Source organism: Branchiostoma lanceolatum, chromosome 19, assembly GCF_035083965.1.
Source record: "Branchiostoma lanceolatum isolate klBraLanc5 chromosome 19, klBraLanc5.hap2, whole genome shotgun sequence".
Lineage (NCBI taxonomy): Eukaryota > Metazoa > Chordata > Leptocardii > Amphioxiformes > Branchiostomatidae > Branchiostoma > Branchiostoma lanceolatum.
Genome location: NC_089740.1, coordinates 15,545,965 through 15,561,664, shown reverse-complemented (window position 1 = coordinate 15,561,664; position 15,700 = coordinate 15,545,965). Strand labels below are relative to the sequence as shown.

General features: G+C 44.1%; 1 protein-coding gene and 1 non-coding gene across 2 annotated transcripts; both read left to right on the top strand.

The window, feature by feature from the left end:
• The first annotated feature begins 2,167 nt into the window (after positions 1-2,167).
• Positions 2,168-2,249, top strand: Trnas-gcu (transfer RNA serine (anticodon GCU)). The gene has a single exon. It is a non-coding gene; the product is annotated as a tRNA-Ser (tRNA).
• Positions 2,250-6,575: 4,326 nt separating this feature from the next.
• Positions 6,576-14,925, top strand: LOC136425207 (uncharacterized). The gene is made up of 9 exons (XM_066414003.1): positions 6,576-6,684; positions 10,020-10,230; positions 11,679-11,803; positions 12,215-12,432; positions 12,872-13,049; positions 13,521-13,592; positions 13,833-13,952; positions 14,293-14,509; positions 14,922-14,925. Exons 1-9 carry the CDS (start codon positions 6,576-6,578, stop codon positions 14,923-14,925), a joined length of 1,254 nt encoding a protein of 417 aa, XP_066270100.1.
• The last annotated feature ends 775 nt before the right edge of the window (positions 14,926-15,700 follow it).

Here is a 15,700-nt window from a genome sequence, read left to right as displayed (position 1 = left end):
CGGTCAGTGTAGAGACATCCGGTGTCACGCGATTTTCTTTATGTGAAGGACTGCAAACTAAGACGTTAATGGAGGGTTTATAATTCAATTTGTGGATCACCAAAGCTCAAATTCTCTTCACTTTAGGTAAAATCCAGGGTGGATCGGGCAGATTTGAGCCGAAAAACGCCTTTCGGTTGCAACTGTCAGGCAGAACTGTTGGTCCTCTGTGATCTCAGTGGTCCACCAGCTCTGCTGGATTGTTAGTTTGAAACTTTTGTTGCAGAATCTTCTGTGCGATTACAAATTATTGAAAGGCAAAAACTCGTATAGAACATTAAACGATATTTCGGTAACAATTCACAGGATATCATCTTTGTATACGGGAACGTACTGTGAAAGTGTTGGCTTACCGTAAGCAGCCTTCAGGGCACGGTTTATCAGATAACGCCAACTTAAGGCTGACCTGTTTTAGGTATTGTCACAACTCAAATGCACTTAATCTACTTAATCATCTGTTGGAGCCACATTCTGTGTGTGTTACTAAGATGAGTCAGAACTTCATATCATTAGTATCATAGTAAGTTCATTTTTGTATGAAACGTGTTGATCTTTGGCACAGATGTGAAGGCACGTCTCTTCTTCAGACTGAAATATCTCGATTTGTTGTTCAGATTTTATGAGTGACTAAATTTATTTCAAGATGACCACACCCTTGGAATTTTGTCGGAAGCAAAGATCAGTTCCCCGCGACCCACATACAATTACTGTAGGAAACTAGAACTACATCTGTATAGTAATACATGTCTCTACAAGTTACATGTCATTTCTGAACTCGTAGCCGTTCCTCTTTTACAACTGCAAACAGTAACGTGTTACATAAAACTAGTAGATACGGCTTATCTACAATATAAAGCTGAGAGACAACCGATTCTTGGTATTGTCAAAACTCAAAATGAACTCAACCCACTTCAACAAATATTCAGGTCGCATTTTCTACAAGTCACGAATTCGTGAATAAAGACAGGACTGTTTATCTGTTATCAGAACCCAAAATGTATATAATTCTCTTCAGCAACTTTTTAGGTCACATTTTTGTGAATGGAGTCTGAACTGTGCCCGGGGCTAAGCCTTTCCAAAGCGGCAGCTAATCTTTTATGTCTTTCTGAACGTTTCTATTGTGTTTCAGAGTGTCGATTTCTGTCTGCTGTATGGTATTCAGATCGGCTGTGCTGTGCACGCGAGGGTTCGAATCTCATCCTCGTCGAGAACATTTTGTTTTGGCTCATGGATCACAAAGTCACGGGTCCGAAACCCAACAACCTGCTGTACTCAGATAGGCTTTGACTGAAATAACAAGGCTCTACAAAAACCTTTAATTTTCTGTCGCAAAACAGCTGGATGTTCCTTCCGAATATAGCGGCTACTCAAAGCGGCGACAAGCAGTGCTCCAGTCAGAATCTCCGAATAAGGTGTCTGACGGACACCGAAACGTCAGCAGGTGAGAAGTGACTGGCTGTGTAAAAAAACACTGCAATATCCAACTAGATGTCGTACGGTGCATCCACGACGTACCCAAGACTGCCTTGAGTTCGCACACCTATCGTACGACAAATGTTGCGGGGTTGTTAGGCGAGTTATCTTGACATAAACGTTAACGGGAAGAGCGAGAAAAACAAGCTCCAAACGCACGTCCGCTCGGGGGGACGTGTCACCTGCCGACACCCCATCATTTCTGGCTGATGTACGAACAAAAGAGAATTGATCAAACAGCTTTCCGTGCTCACACATACCTCGCCACTGTCAGCAGAAGGTAGCTTACATTGTATGAAAGGTGTTTCCGTGCCCGCTCAGCCCCGGCCACTGTCGCACGCACAGGGCTGCTGTTAGCGTTACCAGGGTAGACAACATCAGCATGCGATTACATCATCCTGCCTTCAGAGTAGAAAAAGAACTATAAAAGAGAGAGAAAAAAACTTAAGTTAGTAGAAATATGAGAGAACATTGTACAAAGAAAGCGATGAAAGACTAATGTCATTCTATCTGATGGTAGTTCTGCAAGGATTCTTAAACAAAAGCCCTTTTCTTTGAGAACACAATTGTCATGTCGTCACAGTTGTCTGCTCTCCATTGTTGTATTGTGAATCTGTACACATACAGGAGAGACAGAGTCTTAATCATTTACCCAGACGAGGTGGCCGAGTGGTTAAGGTGATGGACTGCTAATCCATTGTGCTCTGCACGCGTGGGTTCGAATCCCATCCTCGTCGATAGCTTTTTCCCTTTTGCTAATGACTCACAAAGCCACCGGTTCTATTCCCGACCACCTGTTAGATTTTTTAACACGGCAATGCAAGCTTCTGATAGGGGTGATGCCTTTTATGGGCGGCTGTTTGGCGAAGATGTGTTTTTTTTTTATTTTAGCTGATGGATCACAAAGTCAAGGGTTCGATTCCCGACCACCTGTTGGATTTTTTAACACGGCAATGCAAGCTCCTGATAGGGGTGATGCCTTTTACGGGCGGCTGTTTGGCGAATATGTTTTTGTTTTGTTTCATTTTAGCTGATGGATCACAAAGTCAAGGGTTCGATTCCTGACCACCTGTTGGATTTTCTAACACGGCAATGCAAGCTTCTGATAGGGGTGATGCCTTTTATAGGCGGCTGTTTGGCGAAGATGTTTTTTTCTTCATTTTAGCTGATGGATCACAAAGTCAAGGGTTCGAAACCCAACAACCCGATGGACTTCTAAACGCAGCAATGGTTGGAAATATCTCTTTTAAGGGCTATTAAGGCCACCAGAAGCTTGCATTGTCGCGTTCTGAATCCATCAGGTGGTCGGTAAATCGAACCCGCGACTTTATGATCCATCAGCTAACGTAAAAAGTTTATCTTTGCCAACAAACTCCCATACTGGACTATCTAAAAATTTGTCTTCTCCTTATTTGCATATCAATTCATAGTTCGTGGTTATAAACCTGCTGTTCAACTGATCTTGCTCACAGTCACTGACGAAAAGTAGTGGATGCTACTTGAAACGTCTGACCGTTTCCAAAATCATATCCAGTTGTTTGAGTAATTGCTTTTTTGGCGAAACTCCCATAAAAGGCATCACCCGCACCAGAAGCTTGCATTGCCGCGTTCAGACATCCAACAGGTGGTCGGGAATCGAACCCCTGGCTTTGTGATCCGTGAGTAAAAGTGAAAATCTATCGACTCGAGTTCAATGACCTTTGAAGCTTCTTAATTGTTTCATAACAGGGACACAGTGACCCTTGTACATAGTGACCTGTGTGCCCCAAGACGTTTCACACCTGCCGGCGTCTTAAAGGCCCAAGAAAAACATTCTTCTGTCTTAGACATTACATCATTCCTCGCAATCAAAGTAGCCCTGTCGACGCTGAGATCCGGGTATGGGGAATACTTTGCCAACATTTCCTCTAATCCTTCGTTTCTCCATTGTTTTAATCTCTTTCGAGTGTCTTGCTAATTAATCTCAGGCTCCTCCAGATTCAAGCCCCTCAATCCCATGTAATTATTTATATCTGAAATCGGTCTTCTGCTCTCACTTTTTCGATGGAATGCGTCCTTAGCAACCGCGTTGTTAGGAGCCACGGAGTGATACACATCGCGAGAATTTCCGTTCCATTTTGCCACAAATGTTCAATGTATGACTTGTTGCGCAACACATGACAACGTCCAATGTAGCTAAGGCTACTTAAAGGTACTAGTATCTCCAAAACCCCTAAAAATCCCCCAGATAACCCCCAGACCGTGTCTTCCGGTCGATTTGGCAAATGTGGCCAAACCGGTTCTAATGAGTAAAATGGGGCATGTTGACCGGTAGATCTTTAGCATGCTTGCCACTGTTTAGTGCGCCTGGCTTATTCGTGTCGTCTATTTCGTCCAGTCAGGAAACTTACTACATCAGATAACGTTATACCTACAAAATGAGCGAAAGGCGTGAACAAAAACGGACCAAGACATCTGAACATATAGCTATGTGCAAAAGTAGGCAAGACTCCTCGCTTGAAGGGGGTTCAGGCCACTGCCTTAGTGTGATCAGTGTAGCATAACCCCCCCCCTCACAATGGTGCGAAAAAACAATAAAGAATTGGCAACTTGAGCATCGAGGTGATCATGTACAAAAAACGGCAGACCGTCCGTCTGCCTGGAGATCTCAAACTTATCAGCTGTTGTAGACACCCGCGCTTTTAAGCCTTGTTAATCTAAGCTCGTTCGGCTTCCTGTCGCAAAGAGAGAGGGCAATCAGCCGTGAATAGAACACAACACAACCACCTGGGGGGTTTGACAGGCTTCTCCTCACTTGTCTTGGCCATATCAACCAGTCTGTTGTGTTTTTGTTGTCTATTCTATCCAATTAGAAAACTTACTTCATCAGATATTCTTACAGACCAAGTGAAAGAGGTAAAAAAAACAGCAACCCATGTCGCTCATACGCTTGGAGATCTGAAAACATCAGCTGCTTTAGACACATCCGCTCCATTCACGCCTCTGACTGCGAAGAGAAAAGACGGTCAGCCGTAAATAGAGCACAATTCAAACACCTGCTGGTTATGACAGACACTCCCTCACACTTTACTTCGCCACTTATCAATCCGTTAACGTTTGTTTCATCTTTGGCGTCTAATTTACCCAGTTAGGAAACTTACTACATTAGATGTACCTACAGAATAAGCGAAATGGGTAGATAAAGCAAGCCCATGTCGTGCCTACGCTTGGAGACATCTGTTCAGCCATGCGTCTGGCTCCATACAGAGAGAGGAGGCAATCAGCCGCAAATAGGACACAATACAAACACCTGTGGGCGGTGGAGGTCTTATTTTCACACTTTTCTTGGCCAGATTAGCCCGTTACTGGACAGACAATGTTGCCAGGTCACGGATAAAACACAGGATAATGCGGCCCAGTTTTCGGCCCTACGTTGGCACGAAAATTATCCCTCAAGACGGAAAAATTATTCTTTTGTTCGGAATACTAAAGTAGATCATATCCATATATAATTTTTGTAGAACATACAGAGGTCATTATATAGATGTATTAGAAGTTGGCCCAGTTTTCAAAGTATCCATCATCAAAACGAACAAATTATCAATTTGTACAGATAAAACCATACGTTCGATCTTTAGGACAAAATGTAGAGAGATTATTAGATTATTACATATGTAAGAGTATATTTGTAGGGATCCCATCTTATCCCACAATTCTGTATTCGTGTTCAGGTATTCCTGTTTTTTGTTTTTACTATTCATTCAGTAGATTGCTGAGGACCATACAAGCGTCTCAGTCGATAAGATTATTATTTCTTTCACAAAATGAGAGACGACATTTTGACCCCTAGATTACCCTCGACTCGTTGCTTGGTTACCGATGACGCTTATACAAGACAACATGACCCAGTTTTGAGACCGAGAAACAAATCTATCTTCTTTCGACTAATCGTCAACTTTATTTCTCTGACAATACGTCGTCAATGCTCTATACCTATATTTCACTAGGATAAACCTTTTCGAATTCAAGAGTCTTGCAAATTTAAAGCTTGAGTGTTGTATTTCGCTACCAGACCACATAGCCATGGCGACTACTGGATGTACGTACGAGATGCCATGTTAATCGTCTAGCCAGCCTGAGGCGACTAGTATTAGAACGACCTCTCGGGCGCATCTTTAGCTTTGCAAATGAGGACAATTAGCTATATGTTGACAATCATGATGGATTTGTTGGATTATCAAATCATTTTTGTCAAATCTGCTTTGTTCTATTTGGGCACCATATTTTTTTCTTAATTTTGGTTCATGTTTATATTTTATTTTTTATTTTGACTTTGATACTCATGTCCGTCAAAGCGGTCTTGTGTGGATGGACCTGAAATATCCTACGTCGCGGTCACCATCGTCATAGGTCGTCGTACGATTTTAATGTTACAGAATATTCAGTCAGGCTGTAACAGGACCAACTGACAAGAATCTAGCTAAGACAACTTTTCCGGTAGAAAGACAGCTATATTCTGTACGACGTACGCACGACAATCCCAAGAATGTCTTGAGTTTGCGATCGATCGTACGGACATCGCACGACTAAAGAGATCGGCGCCTTACGGAACATTCAGCTATCAGACATACAAAATGTCACGTCAATTATCTTTTGTAAAGAACCATAAATAGACCGATCCTGACTGTCCGTCACAATCAGAAGTGCCATCAATGGCAGCATGACAATCATCGGTTCGTCCAAGGAGGTTAAATTCCTATTTTAACCTCCTTGGTTCGTCCAATGACAGTGGCCGTATGTCCGTCAAATATTTGCATTTGTATGTTTCTATTTTCCGTTTCTACGTCTTGACGGAGACGGGTTGGGCTATGAGATCGGTTTATTGACCTCAGGCCGCATCACGAAGACACCTTTGCTGTGACGTTTGCGCCTCGTTACCAAGCGATGAGCTCATTAGAATGATAATTCCCAACGCCACACCCCTGCATCCTACAGCTCGTCTGATAGATTTAGATGTTCTACCGGTTATCTGTGACGCATGATCAGTTCCTAGTGTTTGAGATTTTACTGACGATCCAGCCAACATGTCGGCTGGGGCGACAAGTATTTTCCTGTGGATTATCAGTGTTCTAACGCTGTTGAGAGGCAGTTTGGGGGAGAAGGGCCCGCAGAGAGAACCGCCGAGAGTCGGAGGTGAGTTGGTCGGGGGTTGGGAGGGTTGGGCCCGAAGCCGCCGGGGCTCAGCGCGCTGGTATCACCTGTTACGTACAGGTACGCCGCCAGGTGCTGATGATGTGACAATGGCGTCTGTACGGGTATTGTCACATCTCCATACGACTGTTTGTTTTGGTTTCGTACGGTTTTTAGCGAGACTGTGAGAGAAGTTACTGTTGACAACGATTTACGATAACCTGGTTTTGACAGCTGAATTTGTGTACGATGACTCCACCACTGTCACAAGAATGTTCTCAATTTGTTGTCGTAAGTCCGTCGTACGACGGATGTGATCAGGACATTACGAAACACACGTAGTAAAGTGATGTTGTTTATTGTTTATTTTCTGGTAGTGCCTTGCGTAACGTTACCTGTAACATGTCACATGTAGATTTTCCATAATAACAAGTAATTACAATTAATTAGATAAGGTGATCATGGCACCCAATATACGTAGCGTGGGAGGAAATGCAATTTGTGGATGACATTTATTAAGTTTTTTTTTTATTATTCAAAGAAAACATCAAATAATACAAATAAAGTGACATAGACGAAGTGACGGCGGACTCAAGTTGTACTCAACTTATATTCCCGCCGTCACTTGTACATTATGAAAAACAAAATGTTTGACAAGACGTGTGAATAGGTGAATGAATACATGTACATACATACCAGAAGCCTAGTTGGAACGTCAGGCCAAAACTACCCTCCCGTTGATTCATTGAACCATTCTACATTCGTAAGGAAACCAATCAAAAAGACAATACACTGTAAAGAAAGTACTTTTGCTGAGATAAGCAATCTACCCAGGGACATTGTGTAATTATATTCTCATTTGCTGTACTTCTTGGCTAATTAGTGCCTTTGTTTTCTGTATTGGTGTTCACTGAATTCGTGTCAGACTGTCTCGTTCATTTTAAGTCGTATGCAGTTATTGGTTTAATTGCCCATCTTGTTGTTTTAGAACGAACTAAAAGTAACATGTCGATTCTGACAGTGTTAACAGTTGTGTCTGACAAAGGAGCAAACTTGAAGGAGGTTTGAGGAAAAGATGTGTATAAAACGCAGTCGATTTTTACACAGAAATATAAGCTGGCGACGTAGCAATACCTCTTTAAACATGTAATACGTATTCAGCCATTATAATCAGCTTCTGCTTCAGTATATTCTAATACGATTCCATTTATAGAATGGTGAAAATGTAGAGTAGTTGATAATAAAACGACATTGGAAGCAGGAATCTTAGCCGTACAATCTTAGCACAGGCATCTTAGCCAGCTGTACTTTCAGCATGTAGTCTCATCCTAGTCCATTGTTAATTTGGTGTAAGATAATGAGTAGCTATTATTAGCTTCACAAAACCCACACATTACAGAAATGGGATCATTCATCTTCCACTGTCTCGGAAAAAGAAGTGAAACCTAATAGGTTATAATTTAGTGTCAGTAGTTAAACTAGAGTCATAGAAAATCATTTTCACTGTCCGTTCTTTTCGTGTTTAATGTATTTGCAATAAGACTGCGGGCAAGAAGTTGCAATAAACTTTTGACTAAAACGTCATTGGAACAAATAGGACAGTCGGCAATCCCAGCACAGTCATCATAGCAATCTGTTGTTTCGACATGGTCTAACACAAGTCTATATATAGTGTTAAGATTATTGTTAGCTCATTCCTAGCACAGTCATTATGATAAGCTGCTTTGGCAGTTTACAACTCTATCCGGCTGCTTAGTGGAGTAACTGTTATCTTGTATATCTTATGTATGTCTTATTTATGTCTTATGTATGTCTTATGTATGTCTTATGTATGTCTTATGTATGTCTTATGTATGTCTTATGTATGTCTTATTACCTGGATGTCTAACCTTCATCGGCATTATCTGCTATGACAGCACAGTCTAGCACGAGTCCACTGTTAATATGGTGGAAAATATTAGCTATTCAAAACGTCCCTGGGAGCAAGAAGCTCATCTGGCGATCCCAGATTATCCTGACGCCTTACAGCTGCTCGGATAAAGGAGAGGTGCTAACAACGGTTGGCAATCCCATCACGTTCATTGTAATCAGCTACTTCTTCAGCAGAGTCTAATACGATTCCAGGGTCGAGACGGTCGAAGCCACGCCCCCTGTTCTATTTCGAACACCTCCGTCAAAAAAGAACATGGGTTCTAAACGTTCTATTTCGAACACCTCCGTCAAAAAAGAACACGGGGTTCTAAACGTTCGATATGGTGTTCGACAGGATCGGTCTATTGAGTAGATGTTATTAAACCACGACACTGAAAGCTGGGAGCTTAACCGACAATCCCAGCAAGGTCATTATAATAAGCTACTTCTTCAGCAGAGTCTAAGACGATTCCAGTGTTAACATGATGGAAATGATTGAGTAGATTGTTATTAAAACACGACCCTTGAAGCTCAGAGTGTCAATCCAAGCACAATCACTACGATTGCTTCAGTATAGTCTAATACGACTTCAGTTTTAACATGATGGAAAACAATGAGTTGTTGTTATTAACTTACGTCCGTAAAAGTACAGAAAGCGGTCCCAACACATTCATTGTGATCGGGTTGCGCTTCAGCATAGCTGATACGAGTCCAGTATTAACATGATGGAAATGATTGTGTAGATGCTATCAAAACCCGACCCTGAAAGCTGGGAGCTCAGCCGGCAATCCCAGCAAGGTCATTATGATAATCCACATCTTCAGCATAGTCTAATACTGGTCCAGTGTTAGATGTACAATAAAGGTCTTCATTCTGTTAATATGATGGAAATCATTGAGGAGATTGTTATTAAAACACGACCCTGGAAGCAGGAAGAATTTTCAGCAATCCCCTGTCATCCTAACGGCTTACTGCTGGGATGATGAAGAGGCGATGTTAAGGACGGTTGGCTGGGCGGAGTTAATTGTGATGTTGTACAAACACGTACCATGGGCACCTGTTGTTACCAAATACGGTAATGACAAGGCATATTCATTAGTCTTGCTTAAGCGGCAGTTAGAGGTAAATAACCCAGCTTAAAAAGGGACACATTCATGACTACAAGTGTTGGTTGTGTCAACGCTTAATCAAAATGTTAAAATCCAGTCTCATCGTGAACTATTGTAGAATGGCACCTGTTGTCATCCAATTAGTAGGATTCATCTCCATCCGATAGATTCAAACGTCGATCAGAGTTATATATAAATCCTCGCACTGGACGTTTTAAAAAAATTCTTATTTGATACTATTACATGTATCTTCTAATTCGGACGGACTATGGCACCTGGAGATTTTGGTAGTTTGATCTCTATCATTCTCTATTTCAGAATGCGCGCCCATCCTGTACGACCGCTGCAGCTCGGTTCTGCCCTACGCCCAGACCCGTTTCCCGAACCCCCTCGGGCTGCCCGACCAGGACCTGGCGCTGGCGGTGGCACCTGCCGTCTTCACGGCGCTGGACATGGTCACCAGGTGCCCCCACCTGGACACCTTCCTGTGCTCTCTCATGTTCCCGCGGTGCACACCTGAAGGGATGAGGTACGTTTCTGTGAGTGTGTATGTGTGTGTGTATATATATATATATATATGTCTGTGTGTGTGTGCGTGTGTGTGTGTGTGCGTGTGTGTGTTGTGAGTGTAGGGGGGATGCGTTTGTGATCAGGTAAATGTATCAAGACACGATATGTACTGGGATTTTTTTCACCCTTATCAACAAACGTCTAACGTTGGGTAACATAAATTCGCCATTTTTCCGATAATGGTTGACTGAAATCAATCTAGCAGAACCATAAACCATCCTTTTTTTCTATTATTCTGTCAGTATCATGTACTATCTTTGCACTAATCATATATATGGTAGATTTTGTCTCTAGTCGTGCTGACACCATAATATTTCAACTTGAAACTACCGTCCGCTGCACGCACAATGACGGTGTTGTCGGACAGGTGTGAACATTATTTCGGGAGAGGAGATTCGTCTTGAATATCTTACCGCTAATTACATTTTATACAGCAGCTATTCGTTCCATCCTTGGCTTGAGGAGAGTGCTATGGATATAGACGTGTCCAAGTAAAAAAATACACGAAAAAACGGCCGTACCGCACACATCAGGCCTTCAGTAACATCCCGTTTGTTGAGTCGGTAGAACCAAGTCCTTGGTAGAACGTCACTCAAAGTCGATCCACACCGTCATGGCAACGTGTACATTATTCATGGAAAGTTAGCTGGATGCCGTAGCAATGGTTATACTACTATGTCCATGTGTTCCTTGTTGTGCTATGAGCAAACTTTGAGGAAAATATCGTCTTCAGTCCACTATCACACAAAAGACAAAAAAGTGTTCCTCACAAACCTTTGTCGTCTGCTTGACGACAGGATTCTGGCTAATAATATGGCGGCGGGAAAATACACGTGCCGTAGGTTGTAGCAACAAAGAGGAGTTTTGATGATTGATCACACTTAGAATCCAGTTGCAGGTTAGCAAAAGAGATTATAATAAGTTGTCTTGTAAATAATTGTGTTTAGCAGGCAGGAGATGTGACACTTGTCTTATAAACCAGCGAACAACCGTGCAGTGTGATTCTCCCACGAAGCCCCCGGATTCTGTCAATAAGGGACGGAGAGTTTTTGACGTCGCCTACTTCTAATGCATGGTTATCAAAGCTTTTCAGCCAGTGTTCTGAATACGTTAGTCTGTCAAGTTTGCATTTCTAGCGGTATTACTGATGTTGCATCTAGCACATATCCCTAAATACCCCGTTTTCGAAAAATCGCGAATTTAAGTACCCCGCGAATTTATGTTACCCAACGTTATATATTCTTACAGACTTATGATGCGATTGTTCATAGTAGTAGTATCTTGTGGTCCGACTTGGATTCATATTCGTCAACATTCTTGTTCCTCTCACACTAAAGTTGTAGAGGATAATGATTTACAAATTACAATCCCCAATATAGACTCATACTTATCTTTTTGTACCCACAGAATGCCGTGTCGTTCGTTTTGCCGTAACGTCATCAGAACGTGTGCAGGGCCGGTACTGGGGGACATGCAGCACTGGCTCACGCTTTTCTGTGACGCACTTCCGGAACGCAACTGTACTCGCCCTGGTCAGTACTGTTTGTTCGTTTTTTTGTTTGGTTGGTTGGTTGGTTGGTTGGTTGGTTGGTTGGTTGGTTGGTTGGTTGGTTGGTTGGTTGGTTGGTTGGTTGTTCGATCGGAAATGACATTATCATGACAGCAAGCAGTGGATCAAATCTGGCAGCTTATGGCGTCCTCCGTCAGTCATATTGAAAACTACAGTTAAATTGCGTCTTAAGATTGACTTCTACCAACAAGAATTCACCTTCGACCAATGATAAAACGTCTTCTTTTTGCTCATCTAATGCGGAATGTGCCGGAATGTCAAAGAAAAGCGCACGGACACACAAACAGACGGACAGACTAAAACAATGCTTGGGAGATACTTCTTAAGTAGTAAAAGTTTAAAAATATTTTCTTGTTAAACATCTTGATTTCAGCTCCGTGCGAACCGATCCACCACGCCACCTGCCGGACCCTCGTGCCGTACAACAGCACGGGGTTTCCCAACCTGCTGGGGCACGGGTCGCAGGCCGAGCTGCTGGCCGACCCCGTGACCTTGAACGACACCGCCCAGCTGATCAACTCCGGCTGTCACCCCGAGATCGGCTTCGCTGTCTGCGCCGCCATGGTGCCCAACTGCCACAACACTGCCGCGGTGGGTTTCTCTTTCAAACGCTCTAAATAAAACTAAATTTTCTTACCTTGCCAACTCGTTACAAATGTGAATTGATAGAGACGGTGGGTGGTATAGACTTTTTGACCATAATTTATGACGTTATAACTCATTTCCAGCTGGTTTAACTCTCAATTCTGTGCGTCAATTTGGAAAAAAAGATCTTCATACAAAAATAAATCTTTTAATTAGCTTGTGAATTTGTTACAAAATCACTCAATAGAGACGGCCCGTGGTATAGACTTCCTTGCACTCATCAACACAACGCCTTTCCGATGGGATTTCCTTTTCAATACTGTACATCAATTTGGGAAAAAAAGTTTTTCTTACAGGAATAAGTCTTATTATCTTACAAAAATATTAATCACTCAACAGAGAGGGCGGGCGGTATGAACTTAATTATATGATACTTTTCTCACAGATCCCCCCGTGCAAGTCGTTTTGCCATGAGGTACGGGAGGCCTGCGAGCCCACGATGGCCAGCATGGGCCAAACCTGGCCGTTTGACTGCAACTCGTTCCCAGACGCTCACCAGGGGAGGTGCTCGTCCCCATACAACGAGACCGCGCGTGCGCTGGCCAACAGACGCAACAAGACAGGTACCGTCTTTATGATGCATTACCTTCGCCAAAGGATTAAATTTTCGGGTTTGCCATTATGGCGTGGATGTGGTGTGTATGTATATGTGTATGTAAACAGCAGAACTCAAGAAGCTGTCAATGGATGTTCATGATATTTGGTAGGTAGAGGTCGGGAAAACAAAAGTCAAGTTCGATGATAGGCCCCCTAGCGGCTTTGAACCTAATTGCTGCAGAATTTAAAAGTTTGGGGTCTAATTTTCTGAAAGTGCTATGGGCTTGACTTAAATGGTTCACAGCACGCTGGGTCTCCTTGCGCAGGGGCGCTCCCTGACGGCAGCACATATTAGTGCATGTACCAATCTTCTCTGATGTGTTGTTTTGTATATGTCAGACTCTGAGCCCATCTGGTTCCCCTTAGGGGCGCCCCCTAACGGCAGCACAAATTAGTGCATCTACGATGTTTTGACATGATGTCCTGTAATATTTCAGACTATGAGCCCATCCGGTTTCCCCGCTGTTCGGCACTGCCGTACCGCCACGCCAGGTTCCCGAACGCGCTTGGCCCTCTAGTGCAGTGACGCCCCCTAACGGCAGCACATATTAGTGCATATACTGACCTTTAACGTTATGTCGTGTATGTTTCAGACTGTGAGCCAATCCGGTTCCCCCGATGTTTTGCCCTGCCGTACCGCCACGCCAGGTTCCCGACCGCGCTGGGCCTCCTAGTGCAGGGGCGCCCCCTAACGGCAGCACATATTAGTGCATATACTGACCTTTAACGTTATGTCGTGTATGTTTCAGACTGTGAGCCCATCCGGTTCCCCCGTTGCTCGGCCTTCCCGTACCACCACTTCAGGTTCCCCAACACGCTGGGCCTCCTAGTGCAGGGGCGCCCCCTAACGGCAGCACATATAAGTGCATGTATCATTGTTTAACATGGTGTTCTGCATTATTTCAGACTGTGAGCCCATCTTGTTCCCCCGATGTTCGGCCCTACCGTACCGCCATGCCAGGTTCCCAAACGCGCTGTGTAGGGGCACCTCCTAACGGCAGCATATATTAGTGCATGCCCCAATCTTTAACATGGTGTTCTGCAATGTTTCAGACTGTGAGCCCATCCGGTTCCCCCGATGTTCTGCCCTCCCGTATCGCCACGCCAGGTTCCCCAACGCGCTGGGCCACCTAGTGCAGGGGCGCCCCCTAACGGCAGCACATATTAGTGCATATACTGATCTTTAATGGTATGTTGTGTATGTTTCAGACTGTGAGCCTATCCGGTTCCCCCGCTGTTCTGCACTCCCGTATCGCCACGCCAGGTTCCCGACCGCGCTGGGCCTGCCTGACCAGGGGCTGGTCCTGACGGTCGCGCCGGTTGTCTTCACAGTGCTGGACCTGCTGCAGCTGTCGGAGTGCTCCCCGTACCTGGACTCCATCCTGTGTTCCCTCATGTACCAGGACTGCCGCTCTGAGGAGCTCAGGTCAGTCACGGAAACAATGATCAATCAATCGTTCGCAGGCATAAGTGAACAATGATTGCTTCTTTTTCTTTCATTTCATAAAAAAACTGAACACACGGAAACAGCGATTTTGTTCATCTTATTTCATTTAATTAGAATGTCGGTTACAGAAACAGCAATTGTGTTCACTTCATTTGATCTGATTTAATTTATTAGCGACTGTACAGTGGTGGTTTGGATCTGTAGGTCTCCGGAGGATTTACTCATGTCGGTTACGGAAACAACAATTTCGTTTTATTTGTATGTCATTTGATCTGACTTAATTTATAAGCGACAGGACAAAGGTGGTTTGAAGCTGGTCTTCTGTGCCTCTGTGATTTTTTACCTAGGTTTTACGCAGGAACTATGAATTTGGTTGTTTGACAATTGTTAGGTAGTGTGGCGGAGTTTTCGGCCCAGAATCCAGCGGCCCTGACGCCACCGATCTTGTGCCCTTGGGAAAAAGGCACTTTCCGCGACTTTCCTCACTTCACCTAGGTGTAAGAATCAAGTACATTATGTATGTGGGTCACGACACCAACAATAGCTGCCTGTGTCTCACGTGTATTGCACTGTTGCACTTCTAATAATACAAAATAAAAAATTAAGTTATGTATTTCCCCTCCTTAGACTGCCGTGCGGCTCGGTGTGCCGTGAGACGATCTCATCCTGTGCGGAGCCGGTGCTTAAACTGGTCGGGATGGACTGGGTCCCGGTCTCCGCCCTCCTGCCCAACTTACATCTGTTAATCTCTGTTCCACAGACTGCCGTGCGGCTCGGTGTGCCGTGAGACCGTCTCGTCCTGCGCGGAGCCGGTGCTTAAACTGGTCGGGATGGACTGGCTCCCGGTCTCCGCCCTCCTGCCCAACTTACATCTGTTAATCTCTGTTCCACAGACTGCCGTGCCGCTCGGTGTGCCGTGAGACCATCTCGTCCTGCGCGGAGCCGGTGCTTAAACTGGCCGGGATGGACTGGGTCCCGGTCTCCGCCCTCCTGCCCGCGGTCAACCTCGTCTGCAACGCTCTTCCCGAGGAGGGCTGCGTCGGGACTGGTCAGTCTGTTGTTGTTGTTGTTTTCTGTTTGTTTGTTTGTTTGTTTGTTCATTTGTGTGTGTGTGTGTGTCTGTCTCTTTCTCTCTCTCTCTCTCTCTCTCTCTCTCTCTCTCTCTCTCTC

Coding starts and splice junctions, on each gene's coding strand:
- LOC136425207 (XM_066414003.1), top strand. CDS start 6,576: ATGTCGGCTGGGGCGACAAGTATTTTCCTGTGGATTATCAGTGTTCTA. Junction 6,685..10,019: donor AGAACCGCCGAGAGTCGGAG/GTGAGTTGGTCG, acceptor TCTCTATTTCAG/AATGCGCGCCCATCCTGTAC. Junction 12,433..12,871: donor ACTGCCACAACACTGCCGCG/GTGGGTTTCTCT, acceptor CTTTTCTCACAG/ATCCCCCCGTGCAAGTCGTT.